Source organism: Salvelinus alpinus, chromosome 1 (genome assembly GCF_045679555.1).
Source record: "Salvelinus alpinus chromosome 1, SLU_Salpinus.1, whole genome shotgun sequence".
Taxonomy (NCBI): Eukaryota; Metazoa; Chordata; class Actinopteri; order Salmoniformes; family Salmonidae; genus Salvelinus; species Salvelinus alpinus.
This window is the reverse complement of record NC_092086.1, coordinates 16,664,673-16,688,434: the sequence shown is the minus strand read 5'-3', so window position 1 is coordinate 16,688,434 and position 23,762 is coordinate 16,664,673. Positions and strand designations below refer to the sequence as shown.

Sequence of the window (23,762 nt, the reverse complement as noted above, 5' to 3'; positions counted from 1 at the left end):
GCCTCACCAGAGAGGTGAAACACACAACTTCAGGCCTCACCAGAGAGGTGAAACACACAACTTCAGGCCTCACCAGAGAGGTGAAACACACAACTTCAGGCCTCACCAGAGAGGTGAAACACACAACTTCAGGCCTCACCAGAGAGGTGAAACACACAACTTCAGGCCTCACCAGAGAGGTGAAACACACAACTTCAGGCCTCTCCAGAGAGGTGAAACACACAACTTCAGGCCTCTCCAAAGAGGTCAAACAGGAAGACACAGCCAAGGGCCAGACTGAACAGTCTAGAACCAAAGTTAGGGGGGTGAAGAGAGCTGCCAGGGGAGAGAGCCAGCTCCCAGCCAGGAAACACACCAAGCTTACAGCACCTCACAAACAGAGACAGACTAAGAGGGCCCGGGTGGTGAAGGAGACAGGAGGAGGGAGAGCACTGAGGAGGAGACCTCTCTGCTGCTGAACACTAAGTGACAGTTGAACCAATACCCGTCCAACAGACACAGGAAGTCGACAGTGGCTCAGAACCCTCATGGCCTCTAGTCTAGGACCAGGATGTAAAGGAGTAAAGTGGATCTGTACAGTTGAACCTCCACGGACACTCCCCTGTCTGTCTAGAGGACGATCAAATGTTTACCAAGCACTAAAAGCAAGACTGGTGTTTTAAACCAACATGTGACAGTGTCTCCGGTTGGCTACAGGGAAAACCCCTTTTCAAATAAACCTCCTCACCTGCACTGACTTGACCCAAATAGCCTTTCATATAAATGTTAACCCTTTACACCTGAAGACAGAACGCTGTATATAACAAGGGTGGAACTATTTAAGTGACTATAATATGTGGTATACTACAAGGTGCATGGTGGTGGGATAAGCTGTATATATTTAATACGGTTCTAGAAAGCAATACCAAAATAAAATCTGTCCATATTTATCCCAGGGCTTGTTGTTCTGTATGACTGTTGTGACTGTGAGGGTTTATGGGTAGGGAAGTGCAGTTCACTCACACATCCTGGGGTTGTGGTTCTGTATGGCTGTTGTGACTGTGAGGGTTTATGGGAAGGGAGGGGGGGTTGTTGTTCTGTATGGCTGTTGTGACTGAGGGTTTATGGGAAGGGAGGGGAGGTTGTGGTTCTGTATGGCTGTTGTGACTGTGAGGGTTTATGGGAAGGGAAGGGGGGTTGTGGTTCTGTATGGCTGTTGTGACTGTGAGGGTTTATGGGAAGGGAAGGGGGGTTGTGGTTCTGTATGGCTGTTGTGACTGTGGGTTTATGGGAGGGGATTGCTTTGCAGGTACAGACGACATGTTGTGTCGTAGTTCAACTACAAGAAGCTCCCGCACGCCGCTCTAGCTGTGTGTGCAGGGTTTTGTTACGTACCGTCCGGGAGACGAGAGGGCACCAGCAGGCCTCTTCTCCCCAGCTCTGCCAGGGCCAAGCAGCCTCCATGCCACGCGTTGTCTGTCTCCTGGAAACTACAACAAGAACACACACCAAGGATGACATTTGACCTCCGCAAAACTGACCTGAGAGCCGCAAAAACTACCTTAACAAGGTAATGAACAGTCAAAACCATGGTTCTCATCAAATTGGATGATATTTAGATGAAACCAGGTCAAAGTGTGACGACCAAAGTTTGAAAAATGACTGTTGCTTCTACATTGATCACGTTACTGGTCCCCTCCCCCATGTCAAACACTTGGATTCAGGAGGCGGCATTATTAAGGCGATAGGGTGACATCATCCCAACTCTCATTTTAATACACCAATGGTAACATGATATTATCTTACCTAATTGTCATAAGTTACGCCTTGTAACCAACATCGGAGAAGGTGTGTTTGCAGAGGGGCGTGACTTATATAACTAGACTGCTACTCTGCTGGTGCCAAAATGTGACTGTAGGATGTCAGCAAATATAATTAGAAGGAAGGGTCATTCAAAACTCCAACGCTGTTGTCATGGCAACACATCCGTCAGTGTTGCTGTGAACCGCATCACAAGAGACTTGCCGGGAGATGCATCATATTTATTTGTTACATCACTAGCTAGGTTTCCATCAATTGGCAACAGAATTTTCATGTGAATATTCTAGAATCTGCATAAAGAAAATGTGCATTTTCCCAGCAGTAGTATGTTTCCACCAAAAGGTCCTGTTGCTAATAAAAATCTGTGTGTGATGACATAGTGCACACAAAATTGACTTTTACGCTGAAGTTTTCATGTACCGAATAAAAATGTAAAATGTTAGTGTTTCCATGGTTTCCATGGCATTTTCACCTCTACTGATAGTTGTGTCTGGTCTGGACACCTGACCTCTAGACAACACCTGACACATACAGTGCAGGTAGGCTGGTCTACAAGAAATTATTATGGATAAAAGCAAGAATATTTTAATTTGACAAATGGCAGTCAAACATCGATCATCATGTCACCAGAATAAGTCGATATTTATTGGTAAAGGAACATCAAGCTCATCACTGTGAACTTTCACCTCCCTGTAAAGTTCATCACAACTTATTTCATCTGTAGCTTATTAACCTGCATGTTACCTGAGTCGTAGTGGGAGGACAACACACCATATCATCACGTGACTCACAGTTTCCTTCAGTATCTTATTATATCAATATTTGTGCATAAAAATGCGTTTCCACCGCAGTTTCCCGCATAATTAATTTTACAGACAGAAAAAGATCCCACCATGTCTAACGAACAAATTAACTCTTCGGTATTTCTAAAATTACAGCGTGAATATTATATATCTTTTTATGTTGCTTTGTGTTTCACCAAATTAGCTTGAGATGATTGTACAGCAACACTGCATCTACGTTTCATAACGTTTCATAGACCTGTCGGTCAAGGCTCATGAATATCAGCTCCCCGCCCACTCAGCCTGCCTTCATAAACTTCCTGGTAGTTAGCCATGAGAGAAAAAGAGATTCAACATTCTATCCCCCCCCAAAAAAAACATTATGGGTGGTATTTTAAATCACTCAAAGGGTTATTTTACATGGGAATCAGAATTACTGTTTGGGAGCTTTAATAAACTCAGCAAAAAAAAGAAACGTCTCTTTTCTCAGGACCCTGTCTTTCAAAGATAATTCGTAAAACTCCAAATAACTTCACAGATCTTCATTGTAAAAGGTTTAAACATTGTTTCCCATGCTTGTTCAATGAACCATTAACAATGAATGAACATGCACCTGTGGAGCGGTCGTTAAGACACTAACGGCTTACAGACGGTAGGCAATTAAGGTCACAGTTATGGAAACTTAGGACACCAAAGAGGCCTTTCTACTGACTCTGAGAAACACCAAAAGAAAGATGCCCAGGGTCCCTGCTCATCTGCGTGAACGTGCCTTAGGCATGCTGCAAGGAGGCATGAGGACTGCAGATGTGGCCAGGGCAATAAATTGCAATGTCCATACTGTGAAACACCTAAGACAGCACTACAGGGAGACAGGACGGACAGCAGATCGTCCTCGCAGTGGCAGGCCACGTGTAACAACACCTGCACAGGATCGGTACATCCGAACATCACACCTGCGGGACAGGTACAGGATGGCAACAACAACTGCCAGAGTTACACCAGGAATGCACAATCCCTCAGACTGTCCGCAATAGGCTGAGAGAGGCTGGACTGAGGGCTTGTAGGCCTGTTGTAAGGCAGGTCCTCACCAGACATCACCGGCAACAACGGACACAAACCCACCGTCGCTGGACCAGACAGGACTGGCAAAAAGTGCTCTTCACTGACGAGTCGAGGTTTTGTCTCACCAGGGGTGATGGTCGGATTTGCGTTTATCATCGAAGGAATGAGCGTTACACTGAGGCCTGTACTCTGGAGCGGGATCGAGGTGGAGGGTCCGTCATGGTCTGGGGCGGTGTGTCACAGCATCATCGGACTGAGCTTGTTGTCATTGCAGGCTCTCTCAACACTGTGTGTTACAGGGAAGACATCCTCCTCCCTCATGTGGTACCCTTCCTGCAGGCTCATCCTGACATGACCCTCCAGCATGACAATGCCACCAGCCATACTGCTCGTTCTGTGTGTGATTTCCTGCAAGACAGGAATGTCAGTGTTCTGCCATGGCCAGTGAAGAGCCCGGATCTCAATCCCATTGAGAAAGTCTTGGACCTATTAGATCGGAGGGTGAGTCTAGGGCCATTCCCCCCAGAAATGTCCGGGAACTTGCAGGTGCCTTGGTGGAAGAGTGGGGTAACATCTCACGGCAAGAACGGGCAAATCTGGTGCAGTCCATGAGGAGGAGATGCACTGCAGTACTTAATGCAGCTGGTGGCCACACCAGATACTGACTGTTACTTTTGATTTTGACCCCCCCCCCCCCAGGGACACAATATTCCATTTCTGTTAGTCACATGTCTGTGGAACTTGTTCAGTTTATGTCTCAGTTGTTGAATCTTGTTATGTTCATGCAAATATTTACACATGTTAAGCTTGCTGAAAATAAACGCAGTTGACAGTGAGAGGACGTTTCTTTTTTTTTGCTGAGTTTACCTTAACATATATCTGTATAATTGTGTGATAAGATGTTCCCCAGTGGCACAGACAAATAGAATAACATAACACGGCAAAGCTGCAAATGAACCGGTTGTTACCTGAAACACTCCAACACTGATCCAACCACCTCGTCAGCCAGCTCCTTGGGGAGTCTCCCTGTCACCCTTCCAATACTGAGAAGAGGAAGACATGTTGAATCCTATCTGAGCAATTCATCTGTACTTCATTAACCAGAGGGCTCCTCCCTATCCGCAGTTCTCTGCTTTTTAGGTGTTTTGTCTGTTCAGGTGCCACATTTATTCTGTACTACATCAACATGACAGACCATAACTCAGTGCTCCTGCCTATAGCCATCATTCTGCCTCCTGAAAGACAGACGCTTAGTGTTGATCATTGTTCATTCACCGTGACAACAAGGCTCTTACCCCTTAGCAGCAGACCAGCGCACGATGGTCTCCTTGTCTTTCAGCCCACCCAGCAGTCGCTCTGTGATACAACAGACAGAGAGAGAGAGAGAGTCACTACCTGAATAGCTGTGACTGAACACCATAACAGACCTGATGTGGGTCAAATTCAGTAGGGCACACCGTAACAAAATGTTTTTCAACAGAACATGTACATCTGTGTTGTGTTGTTATTGGTCAAGTAGTTCAGGATGTTGCACTCTCAACTGAACATAAGATACAGGCCTTACAACCAATGAGACAGTGAGAAGGATGCTGACTTCAGACATATCAAGAGAGAGAATGAGAGAGAGAGAGAGCTGAGAGAACCAGAGAGAGAGCTGAGAGAACCAGAGAGAGAGCTGAGAGAACGAGAGAGAGCGAGAACGAGAGAGAAGGAGAGAGTGAGTAACGCTGACTGACCAATGACGTTCTCCACCTCCTCTGGGATATCATAGTCCTCCTCCTGGCTCTGGGTCTCCATGTCTGGGCTAACAGCCTCTACTGTGGAGCCAGACTGGGACAGAGACAGGTTGGCTGCCAGGGAGCGACTCCCTCTCTGGTACCTGAATGACAAGCAAACATACAAGGTCTCAACACAGTGAGACTAGCTTTCCCTTAAGAAACGTTCAACAGCATGCAGAGACCAAATTAACATCGAGGGAGTGGGTCTCCTCCACTGGTTGAGGAAGGTTAGACCGTCTCTGAATCAGCTTGACTCCTACGTGTGTGTGTGTGTGTGTGTGTGTATACATCTCACCTCCACTTGGCCAGTCGGGGCTTGAGGAAGGTCAGACCCAGTCTCTGTATCAGCTTGACCCCCAGCTTCCTCAGCATAGCCTGGCTGCTCTCTGCCACATGACACTGGTCCAGACACTGCAGCACCACCGGAGCTGAGGAACATACACACACACACACACACACACTAGTACCATAGTAACACTGGTCCAGACACTGCAGCACAACAGGTTAAACCGGGCATTCGATTTAGCCTTCCCACACAAGTTTTGGAGATCGGAGACAAACTCCTCATGTCGTTGCCCACTCGGGGCGCGTGGCCGTCACCTACGCGGGTCAGAGACGCAGTCTGAGGGCTACTCGGGGCGCGTGGCCAGTCACCGACGCGGGTCAGAGACGCAGTCTGAGGGCTACTCGGGGCGTGTGGCCAGTCACCGACGCGGGTCAGAGACGCAGTCTGAGGGCTACTTGGGGCGCGTGGCCAGTCACCGACGCGGGTCAGAGACGCAGTCTGAGGGCTACTCGGGGCGTGTGGCCAGTCACCGACGCGGGTCAGAGACGCAGTCTGAGGGCTACTCGGGGCGCGTGGCCGTCACCGACGCGGGTCAGAGACGCAGTCTGAGGGCTACTCGGGGCGCGTGGCCAGTCACCGACGCGGGTCAGAGACGCAGTCTGAGGGCTACTCGGGGCGCGTGGCCAGTCACCGACGCGGGTCAGAGACGCAGTCTGAGGGGTACTCGGGGCGCGTGGCCAGTCACCGACGCGGGTCAGAGACGCAGTCTGAGGGCTACTCGGGGCGCGTGGCCAGTCACCGACGCGGGTCAGAGACGCAGTCTGAGGGGTACTCGGGGCGCGTGGCCAGTCACCGACGCGGGTCAGAGACGCAGTCTGAGGGGTACTCGGGGCGCGTGGCCAGTCACCGACGCGGGTCAGAGACGCAGTCTGAGGGCTACTCGGGGCGCGTGGCCAGTCACCGACGCGGGTCAGAGACGCAGTCTGAGGGGTACTCGGGGCGTGTGGCCGTCACCGACGCGGGTCAGAGACGCAGTCTGAGGGGTACTCGGGGCGCGTGGCCAGTCACCGACGCAGTCTGAGGGCTACTCGGGGCGTGTGGCCGTCACCAACGCGGGTCAGAGACACAGTCTGAGGGGTACTCGGGGCGCGTGGCCGTCACCAACGCGGGTCAGAGACGCAGTCTGAGGGCTACTCGGGGCGTGTGGCCGTCACCAACGCGGGTCAGAGACGCAGTCTGAGGGCTACTCGGGGCGCGTGGCCGTCACCAACGCGGGTCAGAGACGCAGTCTGAGGGCTACTCGGGGCGTGTGGCCAGTCACCGACGCGGGTCAGAGACGCAGTCTGAGGGCTACTCGGGGCGTGTGGCCGTCACCGACGCGGGTCAGAGACGCAGTCTGAGGGCTACTCGGGGCGCGTGGCCAGTCACCGACGCGGGTCAGAGACGCAGTCTGAGGGCTACTCGGGGCGTGTGGCCAGTCACCGACGCGGGTCAGAGACGCAGTCTGAGGGCTACTCGGGGCGTGTGGCCGTCACCGACGCGGGTCAGAGACGCAGTCTGAGGGCTACTCGGGGCGTGTGGCCAGTCACCGACGCGGGTCAGAGACGCAGTCTGAGGGCTACTCGGGGCGTGTGGCCGTCACCGACGCGGGTCAGAGACGCAGTCTGAGGGCTACTCGGGGCGCGTGGCCATCACTGACGCGGGTCAGAGACGCAGTCTGAGGGCTACTCGGGGCGTGTGGCCGTCAGAGACGCGGGTCAGAGACGCAGTCTGAGGGCTACTCGGGGCGCGTGGCCGTCACCGACGCGGGTCAGAGACGCAGTCTGAGGGCTACCCATCTCCTCTTTGGAACCATCACAATATTTGTAAACATTTTATCGGCACCAAATCTGAAATGCTCTTGTAGTGTGAGATGTGCATCGACAACTCTTCAGAACGGTGATCATCAGCAGGAGCCAATGAGAGCTGGCCAGAGAAGCAGCCAGTCAGACGATGACGTTGCACCCAGAATGTGTAGACTCTGGAGCAGGAGACATGACTACTACTAATATGTGTTTGTACATGCCTTTAACCAAACATGTCAAATCGTCACAGCTCTGAAGTTTACAAGCAATGTTATTCAATTCAAAATGTAATGGCTAGATATTTCAACTCCGTGTGTCAAGCGTGAATGTCTGACTGAAACTATTTATGAGGCTGCTTTGAGCCACAGCTCCTTGTAGCTACGTTAACAATGTAATCACATCATTGTTTTGGCGAGACAGCGTGTTGTGGAGATTCCTCACCACCAGCTGAAGAATCTGTGTCACGTCGTTTAATGTGCTCACCACTACGTTGGTAAGACAACACACTACAGGAAAGAGACTGGTTTAATGTGCTCACCACTACGTTGGCAAGACAACACACTACAGGAAAGAGACTGGTTTAATGTGCTCACCACTACGTTGGTAAGACAACACACTACAGGAAAGAGGCTGGTTTAATGTGCTCACCACTACGTTGGTAAGACAACACACTACAGGAAAGAGGCTGGTTTAATGTGCTCACCACTACGTTGGTAAGACAACACACTACAGGAAAGAGGCTGGTTTAATGTGCTCACCACTACGTTGGTAAGACAACACACTACAGGAAAGAGACTGGTTTAATGTGCTCACCACTACGTTGGCAAGACAACACACTACAGGAAAGAGACTGGTTTAATGTGCTCACCACTACGTTGGCAAGACAACACACTACAGGAAAGAGACTGGTTTAATGTGCTCACCACTACGTTGGCAAGACAACACACTACAGGAAAGAGACTGGTTTAATGTGCTCACCACTACGTTGGCAAGACAACACACTACAGGAAAGAGACTGGTTTAATGTGCTCACCACTACGTTGGCAAGACAACACACTATAGGAAAGAGGCTGGTTTAATGTGCTCACCACTACGTTGGTAAGACAACACACTACAGGAAAGAGACTGGTTTAATGTGCTCACCACTACGTTGGCAAGACAACACACTACAGGAAAGAGACTGGTTTAATGTGCTCACCACTACGTTGGCAAGACAACACACTACAGGAAAGAGACTGGTTTAATGTGCTCACCACTACGTTGGCAAGACAACACACTACAGGAAAGAGACTGGTTTAATGTGCTCACCACTACGTTGGCAAGACAACACACTACAGGAAAGAGACTGGTTTAATGTGCTCACCACTACGTTGGCAAGACAACACACTACAGGAAAGAGGCTGGTTTAATGTGCTCACCACTACGTTGGCAAGACAACACACTACAGGAAAGAGACTGGTTTAATGTGCTCACCACTACGTTGGCAAGACAACACACTACAGGAAAGAGGCTGGTTTAATGTGCTCACCACTACGTTGGCAAGACAACACACTACAGGAAAGAGGCTGGTTTAATGTGCTCACCACTACGTTGGCAAGACAACACACTACAGGAAAGAGGCTGGTTTAATGTGCTCACCACTACGTTGGTAAGACAACACACTACAGGAAAGAGACTGGTTTAATGTGCTCACCACTACGTTGGCAAGACAACACACTACAGGAAAGAGGCTGGTTTAATGTGCTCACCACTACGTTGGCAAGACAACACACTACAGGAAAGAGGCTGGTTTAATGTGCTCACCACTACGTTGGTAAGACAACACACTACAGGAAAGAGGCTGGTTTAATGTGCTCACCACTACGTTGGCAAGACAACACACTACAGGAAAGAGACTGGTTTAATGTGCTCACCACTACGTTGGCAAGACAACACACTACAGGAAAGAGACTGGTTTAATGTGCTCACCACTACGTTGGTAAGACAACACACTACAGGAAAGAGACTGGTTTAATGTGCTCACCACTACGTTGGTAAGACAACACACTACAGGAAAGAGACTGGTTTAATGTGCTCACCACTACGTTGGTGGTAAGACAACACACTACAGGAAAGAGACTGGTTTAATGTGCTCACCACTACGTTGGCAAGACAACACACTACAGGAAAGAGACTGGTTTAATGTGCTCACCACTACGTTGGCAAGACAACACACTACAGGAAAGAGGCTGGTTTAATGTGCTCACCACTACGTTGGCAAGACAACACACTACAGGAAAGAGACTGGTTTAATGTGTTCACCACTACGTTGGTAAGACAACACACTACAGGAAAGAGGCTGGTTTAATGTGCTCACCACCACGTTGGCAAGACAACACACTACAGGAAAGAGACTGGTTTAATGTGCTCACCACTACGTTGGTAAGACAACACACTACAGGAAAGAGGCTGGTTTAATGTGCTCACCACTACGTTGGCAAGACAACACACTACAGGAAAGAGACTGGTTTAATGTGCTCACCACTACGTTGGTAAGACAACACACTACAGGAAAGAGGCTGGTTTAATGTGCTCACCACTACGTTGGTAAGACAACACACTACAGGAAAGAGGCTGGTTTAATGTGCTCACCACTACGTTGGCAAGACAACACACTACAGGAAAGAGGCTGGTTTAATGTGCTCACCACTACGTTGGCAAGACAACACACTACAGGAAAGAGGCTGGTTTATTGTGCTCACCACTACGTTGGTAAGACAACACACTACAGGAAAGAGGCTGGTTTAATGTGCTCACCACTACGTTGGCAAGACAACACACTACAGGAAAGAGGCTGGTTTAATGTGCTCACCACTACGTTGGTAAGACAACACACTACAGGAAAGAGGCTGGTTTAATGTGCTCACCACTACGTTGGTAAGACAACACACTACAGGAAAGAGGCTGGTTTAATGTGCTCACCACTACGTTGGCAAGACAACACACTACAGGAAAGAGGCTGGTTTAATGTGCTCACCACTACGTTGGCAAGACAACACACTACAGGAAAGAGGCTGGTTTAATGTGCTCACCACTACGTTGGCAAGACAACACACTACAGGAAAGAGGCTGGTTTAATGTGCTCACCACTACGTTGGTAAGACAACACACTACAGGAAAGAGACTGGTTTAATGTGCTCACCACTACGTTGGTAAGACAACACACTACAGGAAAGAGGCTGGTTTAATGTGCTCACCACTACGTTGGTAAGACAACACACTACAGGAAAGAGACTGGTTTAATGTGCTCACCACTACGTTGGCAAGACAACACACTACAGGAAAGAGGCTGGTTTAATGTGCTCACCACTACGTTGGTAAGACAACACACTACAGGAAAGAGACTGGTTTAATGTGCTCACCACTACGTTGGTAAGACAACACACTACAGGAAAGAGGCTGGTTTAATGTGCTCACCACTACGTTGGTAAGACAACACACTACAGGAAAGAGGCTGGTTTAATGTGCTCACCACTACGTTGGTAAGACAACACACTACAGGAAAGAGGCTGGTTTAATGTGCTCACCACTACGTTGGTAAGACAACACACTACAGGAAAGAGGCTGGTTTAATGTGCTCACCACTACGTTGGTAAGACAACACACTACAGGAAAGAGGCTGGTTTAATGTGCTCACCACTACGTTGGCAAGACCACACACTACAGGAAAGAGGCTGGTTTAATGTGCTCACCACTACGTTGGCAAGACAACACACTACAGGAAAGAGGCTGGTTTAATGTGCTCACCACTACGTTGGCAAGACAACACACTACAGGAAAGAGGCTGGTTTAATGTGCTCACCACTACGTTGGTAAGACAACACACTACAGGAAAGAGACTGGTTTAATGTGCTCACCACTACGTTGGTAAGACAACACACTACAGGAAAGAGGCTGGTTTAATGTGCTCACCACTACGTTGGTAAGACAACACACTACAGGAAAGAGGCTGGTTTAATGTGCTCACCACTACGTTGGTAAGACAACACACTACAGGAAAGAGGCTGGTTTAATGTGCATACCACTACGTTGGTAAGACAACACACTACAGGAAAGAGGCTGGTTTAATGTGCTCACCACTACGTTGGTAAGACAACACACTACAGGAAAGAGGCTGGTTTAATGTGCTCACCACTACGTTGGTAAGACAACACACTACAGGAAAGAGGCTGGTTTAATGTGCTCACCACTACGTTGGTAAGACAACACACTACAGGAAAGAGGCTGGTTTAATGTGCTCACCACTACGTTGGCAAGACAACACACTACAGGAAAGAGACTGGTTTAATGTGCTCACCACTACGTTGGTAAGACAACACACTACAGGAAAGAGGCTGGTTGAATGTGCTCACCACTACGTTGGTAAGACAACACACTACAGGAAAGAGGCTGGTTTAATGTGCTCACCACTACGTTGGTAAGACAACACACTACAGGAAAGAGGCTGGTTTAATGTGCTCACCACTACGTTGGCAAGACAACACACTACAGGAAAGAGACTGGTTTAATGTGCTCACCACTACGTTGGCAAGACAACACACTACAGGAAAGAGACTGGTTTAATGTGCTCACCACTACGTTGGCAAGACAACACACTACAGGAAAGAGGCTGGTTTAATGTGCTCACCACTACGTTGGCAAGACAACACACTACAGGAAAGAGACTGGTTTAATGTGCTCACCACTACGTTGGTAAGACAACACACTACAGGAAAGAGGCTGGTTTAATGTGCTCACCACTACGTTGGCAAGACAACACACTACAGGAAAGAGGCTGGTTTAATGTGCTCACCACTACGTTGGCAAGACAACACACTACAGGAAAGAGGCTGGTTTAATGTGCTCACCACTACGTTGGCAAGACAACACACTACAGGAAAGAGGCTGGTTTAATGTGCTCACCACTACGTTGGTAAGACAACACACTACAGGAAAGAGGCTGGTTTAATGTGCTCACCACTACGTTGGCAAGACAACACACTACAGGAAAGAGACTGGTTTAATGTGCTCACCACTACGTTGGTAAGACAACACACTACAGGAAAGAGACTGGTTTAATGTGCTCACCACTACGTTGGCAAGACAACACACTACAGGAAAGAGACTGGTTTAATGTGCTCACCACTACGTTGGTAAGACAACACACTACAGGAAAGAGGCTGGTTTAATGTGCTCACCACTACGTTGGCAAGACAACACACTACAGGAAAGAGGCTGGTTTAATGTGCTCACCACTACGTTGGCAAGACAACACACTACAGGAAAGAGGCTGGTTTAATGTGCTCACCACTACGTTGGCAAGACAACACACTACAGGAAAGAGGCTGGTTTAATGTGCTCACCACTACGTTGGTAAGACAACACACTACAGGAAAGAGGCTGGTTTAATGTGCTCACCACTACGTTGGCAAGACAACACACTACAGGAAAGAGACTGGTTTAATGTGCTCACCACTACGTTGGTAAGACAACACACTACAGGAAAGAGACTGGTTTAATGTGCTCACCACTACGTTGGCAAGACAACACACTACAGGAAAGAGGCTGGTTTAATGTGCTCACCACTACGTTGGCAAGACAACACACTACAGGAAAGAGACTGGTTTAATGTGCTCACCACTACGTTGGTAAGACAACACACTACAGGAAAGAGGCTGGTTTAATGTGCTCACCACTACGTTGGCAAGACAACACACTACAGGAAAGAGGCTGGTTTAATGTGCTCACCACTACGTTGGCAAGACAACACACTACAGGAAAGAGACTGGGTTAATGTGCTCACCACTACGTTGGTAAGACAACACACTACAGGAAAGAGGCTGGTTTAATGTGCTCACCACTACGTTGGTAAGACAACACACTACAGGAAAGAGGCTGGTTTAATGTGCTCACCACTACGTTGGCAAGACAACACACTACAGGAAAGAGACTGGTTTAATGTGCTCACCACTACGTTGGCAAGACAACACACTACAGGAAAGAGACTGGTTTAATGTGCTCACCACTACGTTGGCAAGACAACACACTACAGGAAAGAGACTGGTTTAATGTGCTCACCACTACGTTGGCAAGACAACACACTACAGGAAAGAGACTGGTTTAATGTGCTCACCACTACGTTGGCAAGACAACACACTACAGGAAAGAGGCTGGTTTAATGTGCTCACCACTACGTTGGCAAGACAACACACTACAGGAAAGAGACTGGTTTAATGTGCTCACCACTACGTTGGTAAGACAACACACTACAGGAAAGAGGCTGGTTTAATGTGCTCACCACTACGTTGGCAAGACAACACACTACAGGAAAGAGGCTGGTTTAATGTGCTCACCACTACGTTGGCAAGACAACACACTACAGGAAAGAGGCTGGTTTAATGTGCTCACCACTACGTTGGCAAGACAACACACTACAGGAAAGAGGCTGGTTTAATGTGCTCACCACTACGTTGGTAAGACAACACACTACAGGAAAGAGGCTGGTTTAATGTGCTCACCACTACGTTGGCAAGACAACACACTACAGGAAAGAGACTGGTTTAATGTGCTCACCACTACGTTGGTAAGACAACACACTACAGGAAAGAGACTGGTTTAATGTGCTCACCACTACGTTGGCAAGACAACACACTACAGGAAAGAGACTGGTTTAATGTGCTCACCACTACGTTGGTAAGACAACACACTACAGGAAAGAGGCTGGTTTAATGTGCTCACCACTACGTTGGCAAGACAACACACTACAGGAAAGAGGCTGGTTTAATGTGCTCACCACTACGTTGGCAAGACAACACACTACAGGAAAGAGGCTGGTTTAATGTGCTCACCACTACGTTGGCAAGACAACACACTACAGGAAAGAGGCTGGTTTAATGTGCTCACCACTACGTTGGTAAGACAACACACTACAGGAAAGAGGCTGGTTTAATGTGCTCACCACTACGTTGGTAAGACAACACACTACAGGAAAGAGACTGGTTTAATGTGCTCACCACTACGTTGGTAAGACAACACACTACAGGAAAGAGACTGGTTTAATGTGCTCACCACTACGTTGGTAAGACAACACACTACAGGAAAGAGGCTGGTTTAATGTGCTCACCACTACGTTGGTAAGACAACACACTACAGGAAAGAGACTGGTTTAATGTGCTCACCACTACGTTGGTAAGACAACACACTACAGGAAAGAGGCTGGTTTAATGTGCTCACCACTACGTTGGCAAGACAACACACTACAGGAAAGAGGCTGGTTTAATGTGCTCACCACTACGTTGGCAAGACAACACACTACAGGAAAGAGACTGGGTTAATGTGCTCACCACTACGTTGGTAAGACAACACACTACAGGAAAGAGGCTGGTTTAATGTGCTCACCACTACGTTGGTAAGACAACACACTACAGGAAAGAGGCTGGTTTAATGTGCTCACCACTACGTTGGAGGTACGACAACTGCTTATCACAATGGATAAAGTCAAATTGCTGATCAAAAAGCAACTATTGAAGGACATTCTTACCGTACTGGAGAAAGTCATCTCTCTTGCCATGCTTGAATAGCTGGGCCTAGAAGACAGACGGGAGACAGACGAGACAGGTGAGACATAAGAGAGGTGAGACAGGAGAGAGGTGAGACAGGGGAGAGAGGAGAGACAGGAGAGAGAGGTGAGACAGGAGAGAGAGGTGAGACAGGAGAGAGAGGTGAGACAGGAGAAAGATGTGAGACAGGAGAGCGAGGGCAAAACATCAATATCACGGATGAGATCGAAATACATTTTCCTTTAAAAAGATGTGAAATTCCAACACCTGTTTTGTTCATAACGTTGTGGCTCCTCCCCTTTTGAGGGTCAACATGTTGTTTGGGATTAAATCACCACTAACCTCTACCTTCTGGATGTCATTACATGTTGTCTGGGATTAAATCACCACTAACCTCTACCTTCTGGATGTCATTACATGTTGTCTGGGATTAAATCACCACTAACCTTTACCTTCTGGATGTCATTACATGTTGTCTGGGATTAAATCACCACTAACCTCTACCTTCTGGATGTCATTACATGTTGTCTGGGATTAAATCACCACTAACCTTTACCTTCTGGATGTCATTACATGTTGTCTGGGATTAAATCACCACTAACCTCTACCTTCTGGATATCATTACATGTTGTCTGGGATTAAATCACCACTAACCTCTACCTTCTGGATGTCATTACATGTTGTCTGGGATTAAATCACCACTAACCTCTACCTTCTGGATGTCATTACATGTTGTCTGGGATTAAATCACCACTAACCTCTACCTTCTGGATGTCATTACATGTTGTCTGGGATTAAATCACCACTAACCTCTACCTTCTGGATGTCATTACATGTAGTCTGGGATTAAATCACCACTAACCTTTACCTTCTGGATGTCATTACATGTAGTCTGGGATTACATCACCACTAACCTTTACCTTCTGGATGTCATTACATGTAGTCTGGGATTAAATCACCACTAACCTTTACCTTCTGGATGTCATTACATGTAGTCTGGGATTAAATCACCACTAACCTCTACCTTCTGGATGTCATTACAAGTTGCAGCGAGGACTGCCGTGTGTTAAAGGTTAATTTTAACTACACTTCTAATGCCATTCTCTCAGTCTCTTTTCTCACTCCCCATTTCTCAGCGGCTCTTTAAAGTTTTGCTGCATGGCCAAATTCAAAACGCAACTGTGCAAAACAAAGATCTTACTAGAGCCCGTTGAAGCCCCTCAGGGCCGTCAGAACACACAGAGTCCGTTTTAAACGCTCAGAGCGCCACATAGAGAGAGACAAGCCGGTTTCCCCTCCCAGTCATATTACACAGCACAGAGAGAAGGAGAGACCTTTTGTAAACACGTAGCGCCAGTTTCAACGCCAATAATATGACTTTGATACACTGCTCGCTTGAGGGCTGCATTAAATTAGCTTCTTAGACTGACACAACACAAGAGTTGACCTGGAAAAAATGTACTACAATACACTGTTATATCAAGGTGGTTGGTGAAACTACAACTATAGGACATTAAGACATGAAAGACAAAGTGGAAGAGAGTGAGGGACTGGGGATTAGTGTGGGCAGTTAGGCCATAGCACCTCTATTGGTAAAGTAATGACTACCGGCAGTATATCTATATACTACTACACTGGTAAAGTAATGACTACCGGCAGTATATCTATATACTACTACACTGGTAAAGTAATGACTACCGGCAGTATATCTATATACTACTACACTGGTAAAGTAATGACTACCAGCAGTATATCTATATACTACTACACTGGTAAAGTAATGACTACCAGCAGTATATCTATAGACTACTACACTGGTAAGGTAATGACTACCAGCAGTATATCTATATACTACTACACTGGTAAAGTACTGACTACCGGCAGTATATCTATATACTACTACACTGGTAAAGTAATGACTACCAGCAGTATATCTATATACTACTACCCTGGTAAAGTAATGACTACCAGCAGTATATCTATAGACTACTACACTGGTAAAGTAATGACTACTACACTGGTAAAGTAATGACTACCAGCAGTATATCTATATACTACTACACTGGTAAAGTAATGACTACTACACTGGTAAAGTAATGACTACCAGCAGTATATCTATATACTACTACACTGGTAAAGTAATGACTACCAGCAGTATATCTATATACTACTACACTGGTAAAGTAATGACTACCAGCAGTATATCTATAGACTACTACACTGGTAAAGTAATGACTACCGGCAGTATATCTATATACTACTACACTGGTAAAGTAATGACTACCAGCAGTATATCTATATACTACTACACTGGTAAAGTAATGACTACCGGCAGTATATCTATATACTACTACACTGGTAAAGTAATGACTACCAGCAGTATATCTATATACTACTACACTGGTAAAGTAATGACTACCAGCAGTATATCTATAGACTACTACACTGGTAAAGTAATGACTACCAGCAGTATATCTATATACTACTACACTGGTAAAGTAATGACTACCAGCAGTATATCTATATACTACTACACTGGTAAAGTAATGACTACCAGCAGTATATCTATATACTACTACACTGGTAAAGTAATGACTACCGGCAGTATATCTATATACTACTACACTGGTAAAGTAATGACTACCGGCAGTATATCTATATACTACTACACTGGTAAAGTAATGACTACTACACTGGTAAAGTAATGACTACCGGCAGTATATCTATAGACTACTACACTGATCCCAGATCTGTTTGGGCTGTATAGCCAACCCCTGGGGATCTGGGATACCAGTTCCTAAAACAGGTCTGTGACCAGGCTAGCTAATTACCACCAGAGGCATGTCTTCACGTTCCCTCCCTCAGTCGTAAAACACTGACAACAGGTGCAGCACGAAACACCTGCCAACCTGCCAAACCCACAAAGGCTATGATCTCCCACAGATACGGCAGCCGTACATGTAGGCTCTTGTAAACTAGGCCTGCTCACTGCAACACACACACACTCGAGGACAGACAAACTGTGTGTGTGTGTGTGTCATACCAGAGACTGCAGGGCCCCGTCCAGGATTACAGTACCTCCCATGGTCTGGTCACTGGCCTGAGAGATGGTGGTCAGACTCCAGTCCAGGAAGTCTCCTAGTCGCTTCAGCTTCACGTCAGGACGTGTCACAAACCTGCACACACAGACAGTTAGACGACCACACACTAGGACCACTCAGTGAACTGTAAACACAGACAGTTAGATGACAACAGGCTAGGACCACTCAGTAAGCTCTCTGTGTGTGTGTGTGTGTGTGTGTGTGTGTGTGTGTGTGTGTGTGTGTGTGTGTGTGTGTGTGTGTGTGTGTGTGTGTGTGTGTGTGTGTGGCCTAGGTATGAACCTATTCATCTTCAAGTACAAGTTCGCCCTCTTCTGGGTAAAACATGAAACGCATCACCAATGTTGTTGCCTTTTTTAAACAATAAAGTTGAACACTTACTTTGATACCAACACAGATGCAGCATCCCTGGACTTATCAGTGACCATCAGGTAAGACTGGAAATAACAAACAGACCAACGGTTAGTTACAAACTAAATACATCATACAAGGACTGAATCTGGGAGGACACGACTGAACATTGTCCAAGGCAGGACAGTCTGGAATTAGTTACCTTGGCGACGGCCAGGATGCGGTCCATGATTGGCTCTCTTGTCTGGCTGGGGTCAGAGGACAGGTGACCGTCAAGACGGGAGAGGTCAAAGGGTATCAGACAGGTCATAGATAGCCACAGCAGCAGCATGTAGCGGGTCTCCCAGGTCTAACACAAGGGGCAGAAAGAGAGGGTTAGGGTTAAAGGTCAAAGGGTATCAGACAGGTCATAGATAGCCACAGCAGCAGCATGTAGCGGGTCTCCTAGGTCTAACACAAGGGGCAAGGAGAGAAAGACTTGAATGAAATGTATTGAACTGTGAGGGTAGGCAACAACACATCCGCCACGCTGACCCTCAACACAGGGGCCCCTCAGGGGTGCATACCTCTATACCTCCTGTACTCCTTGTTCACCCACGACTGCATGGCCACACACGACTCCAACACCATCATAACGTTTTCAGACTACACAACGTTGGTAGGCCTGAACACCCACGACTCCAACACCATCATCACGTATTCAGACTACACAACGTTGGTAGGCCTGAACACCCACGACTCCAACACCATCATAACGTATTCAGACTACACAACGTTGGTAGGCCTGAACACCCACGACTCCAACACCATCATAACGTATTCAGACTACACAACGTTGGTCGGCCTGAACACCCACGACTCCAACACCATCATCACGTATTCAGACTACACAACGTTGGTAGGCCTGAACACACACGACTCCAACACCATCATAACGTATTCAGACTACACAACGTTGGTAGGCCTGAACACCCACGACTCCAACACCATCATCACGTATTCAGACTACACAACGTTGGTAGGCCTGAACACCCACGACTCCAACACCATCATCACGTATTCAGACTACACAACGTTGGTAGGCCTGAACACCCACGACTCCAACACCATCATACCGTATTCAGACTACACAACGTTGGTAGGCCTGAACACCCACGACTCCAACACCATCATACCGTATTCAGACTACACAACGTTGGTAGGCCTGAACACCCACGACTCCAACACCATCATACCGTACTCAGACTACACAACGTTGGTAGGCCTGAACACCCACGACTCCAACACCATCATAACGTATTCAGACTACACAACGTTGGTAGGCCTGAACACCCACGACTCCAACACCATCATACCGTATTCAGACTACACAACGTTGGTAGGCCTGAACACACACGACTCCAACACCATCATAACGTTTTCAGACTACACAACGTTGGTAGGCCTGAACACCGGCGACGATGAAACAGACTAAAAGGGAGGAGGTCAGAGACCTGGCAGTGTGGTGGCAGGACAACAACCTCTCCCTCAACGTCAGCAAGACAAAGGAGCTGATTGTGGACTGCAGGAAACGGAGGGCTGAGCACGCCCCCATTTACATGGACAGAATGTAGTGTAGCGGGTCGAGAGCTCCAAGTCCCTCATGTGTCCACATCACTAAGGACCTATCATGGTCCACACACACCAACACAGTCGTGAAGAGGGTACGACAATGCCTCTTCCCCCTCAGGAGGCTGAAAAGATTTGGCATGGGCCCTCAGACCCTCAAAAGGTTCTACAGCTGCACCATTGAGAGCATCTTGACTGGCTGCATCACCGCCTGGTATGGCAACCGCTTGGCATCCGACCACAAGGCGCTACAGAGGGTAGTGCATACGGCCCAGTACATCGCTGGGGCTGAGCTCCCTGCCATCCAGGACCTCTATAACAGGTGGTGTCAGAGGAAGGCCCTAAAAATTGTCAAAGACTCCAGCCACCCAAGTCATAGACTGTTCTCTCTGCTATCGCATGGCAAGCGGTACCAATGCACCAAGTCTGGAACCAACAGGACCCTGAACAACTTCTACCCCCAAGCCATCAGACTGATAGTTAAATAGTTAACCAATCCATAAGACTGTTAAATAGTTAGTCAGGGTAGTTATATGGTTAACTATTTAACTATCTGCATTGACCCTTTTTTGAATAGTTAACCAATCCATAAGACTGATAAATAGTTAGTTAAATAGTTAACCAATCCATAAGACTGATAAATAGTTAGTTAAATAGTTAACCAATCCATAAGACTGATAAATAGTTAGTTAAATAGTTAACCAATCCATAAGACTGTTAAATAGTTAGTTAAATAATTAACCAATCCATAAGACTGATAAATAGTTAGTTAAATAGTTAACCAATCCATAAGACTGATAAATAGTTAGTTAAATAGTTAACCAATCCATAAGACTGTTAAATAGTTAGTTAAATAGTTAACCAATCCATAAGACTGATAAATAGTTAGTTAAATAGTTAACCAATCCATAAGACTGATAAATAGTTAGTTAAATAGTTAACCAATCCATAAGACTGATAAATAGTTAGTTAAATAGTTAACCAATCCATAAGACTGATAAATAGTTAGTTAAATAGTTAACCAATCCATAAGACTGATAAATAGTTAGTTAAATAGTTAACCAATCCATAAGACTGATAAATAGTTAGTTAAATAGTTAACCAATCCATAAGACTGTTAAATAGTTAGTTAAATAGTTAACCAATCCATAAGACTGTTAAATAGTTAACCAATCCATAAGACTGTTAAATAGTTAGTTAAATAGTTAACCAATCCATAAGACTGCTAAATAGTTAGTTAAATAGTTAACCAATCCATAAGACTGTTAAATAGTTAGTTAAATAGTTAACCAATCCATAAGACTGATAAATAGTTAGTTAAATAGTTAACCAATCCATAAGACTGTTAAATAGTTAGTTAAATAGTTAACCAATCCATAAGACTGCTAAATAGTTAGTTAAATAGTTAACCAATCCATAAGACTGTTAAATAGTTAGTTAAATAGTTAACCAATCCATAAGACTGTTAAATAGTTAGTTAAATAGTTAACCAATCCATAAGACTGTTAAATAGTTAACCAATCCATAAGACTGTTAAATAGTTAGTTAAATAGTTAACCAATCCATAAGACTGATAAATAGTTAGTTAAATAGTTAACCAATCCATAAGACTGTTAAATAGTTAGTTAAATAGTTAACCAATCCATAAGACTGATAAATAGTTAGTTAAATAGTTAACCAATCCATAAGACTGTTAAATAGTTAGTTAAATAGTTAACCAATCCATAAGACTGTTAAATAGTTAGTTAAATAGTTAACCAATCCATAAGACTGTTAAATAGTTAGTTAAATAGTTAACCAATCCATAAGACTGTTAAATAGTTAACCAATCCATAAGACTGTTAAATAGTTAGTTAAATAGTTAACCAATCCATAAGACTGTTAAATAGTTAGTTAAATAGTTAACCAATCCATAAGACTGTTAAATAGTTAACCAATCCATAAGACTGTTAAATAGTTAACCAATCCATAAGACTGTTAAATAGTTAGTTAAATAGTTAACCAATCCATAAGACTGATAAATAGTTAGTTAAATAGTTAACCAATCCATAAGACTGTTAAATAGTTAGTTAAATAGTTAACCAATCCATAAGACTGTTAAATAGTTAACCAATCCATAAGACTGTTAAATAGTTAGTTAAATAGTTAACCAATCCATAAGACTGATAAATAGTTAGTTAAATAGTTAACCAATCCATAAGACTGATAAATAGTTAGTTAAATAGTTAACCAATCCATAAGACTGATAAATAGTTAGTTAAATAGTTAACCAATCCATAAGACTGTTAAATAGTTAGTTAAATAGTTAACCAATCCATAAGACTGATAAATAGTTAGTTAAATAGTTAACCAATCCATAAGACTGATAAATAGTTAGTTAAATAGTTAACCAATCCATAAGACTGATAAATAGTTAGTTAAATAGTTAACCAATCCATAAGACTGTTAAATAGTTAACCAATCCATAAGACTGTTAAATAGTTAGTTAAATAGTTAACCAATCCATAAGACTGATAAATAGTTAGTTAAATAGTTAACCAATCCATAAGACTGTTAAATAGTTAGTTAAATAGTTAACCAATCCATAAGACTGTTAAATAGTTAGTTAAATAGTTAACCAATCCATAAGACTGTTAAATAGTTAGTTAAATAGTTAACCAATCCATAAGACTGATAAATAGTTAGTTAAATAGTTAACCAATCCATAAGACTGTTAAATAGTTAGTTAAATAGTTAACCAATCCATAAGACTGTTAAATAGTTAACCAATCCATAAGACTGTTAAATAGTTAGTTAAATAGTTAACCAATCCATAAGACTGATAAATAGTTAGTTAAATAGTTAACCAATCCATAAGACTGATAAATAGTTAGTTAAATAGTTAACCAATCCATAAGACTGTTAAATAGTTAGTTAAATAGTTAACCAATCCATAAGACTGTTAAATAGTTAGTTAAATAGTTAACCAATCCATAAGACTGTTAAATAGTTAGTTAAATAGTTAACCAATCCATAAGACTGTTAAATAGTTAACCAATCCATAAGACTGTTAAATAGTTAGTTAAATAGTTAACCAATCCATAAGACTGTTAAATAGTTAGTTAAATAGTTAACCAATCCATAAGACTGTTAAATAGTTAACCAATCCATAAGACTGTTAAATAGTTAACCAATCCATAAGACTGTTAAATAGTTAGTTAAATAGTTAACCAATCCATAAGACTGATAAATAGTTAGTTAAATAGTTAACCAATCCATAAGACTGTTAAATAGTTAGTTAAATAGTTAACCAATCCATAAGACTGTTAAATAGTTAACCAATCCATAAGACTGATAAATAGTTAGTTAAATAGTTAACCAATCCATAAGACTGTTAAATAGTTAGTTAAATAGTTAACCAATCCATAAGACTGCTAAATAGTTAGTTAAATAGTTAACCAATCCATAAGACTGTTAAATAGTTAGTTAAATAGTTAACCAATCCATAAGACTGTTAAATAGTTAGTTAAATAGTTAACCAATCCATAAGACTGTTAAATAGTTAACCAATCCATAAGACTGTTAAATAGTTAG

General features: G+C 44.7%; 2 protein-coding genes across 4 annotated transcripts in view; one reads left to right on the top strand and one right to left on the bottom strand.

Annotated features, from left to right (window-relative positions):
- znf750 (zinc finger protein 750) overlaps positions 1 to 929 on the top strand; it is an 18,769-nt gene extending 17,840 nt beyond the window's left edge. Inside the window, exon 4 of the mRNA XM_071396050.1 lies at positions 15 to 929. Coding sequence (XP_071252151.1) covers positions 15 to 458 — 444 coding nt within the window. The 3' untranslated portion in view covers positions 459 to 929. The remainder of the gene's footprint in view (positions 1 to 14) is intronic.
- Positions 1 to 23,762, bottom strand: part of tbcd (tubulin folding cofactor D) — a 131,939-nt gene that overhangs the window by 94,265 nt on the left and 13,912 nt on the right. For all 3 annotated transcript variants that reach the window (XM_071395046.1, XM_071395126.1, XM_071394966.1), the window contains exons 6-14: positions 18,784 to 18,930; positions 18,612 to 18,667; positions 18,173 to 18,305; positions 15,111 to 15,156; positions 5,718 to 5,850; positions 5,381 to 5,523; positions 4,940 to 5,000; positions 4,613 to 4,687; positions 1,375 to 1,469 (exon numbers count right to left, since the gene is read on the bottom strand). In XM_071395046.1, coding sequence (XP_071251147.1) covers positions 1,375 to 1,469; positions 4,613 to 4,687; positions 4,940 to 5,000; positions 5,381 to 5,523; positions 5,718 to 5,850; positions 15,111 to 15,156; positions 18,173 to 18,305; positions 18,612 to 18,667; positions 18,784 to 18,930 — 889 coding nt within the window. The remainder of the gene's footprint in view (positions 1 to 1,374; positions 1,470 to 4,612; positions 4,688 to 4,939; positions 5,001 to 5,380; positions 5,524 to 5,717; positions 5,851 to 15,110; positions 15,157 to 18,172; positions 18,306 to 18,611; positions 18,668 to 18,783; positions 18,931 to 23,762) is intronic.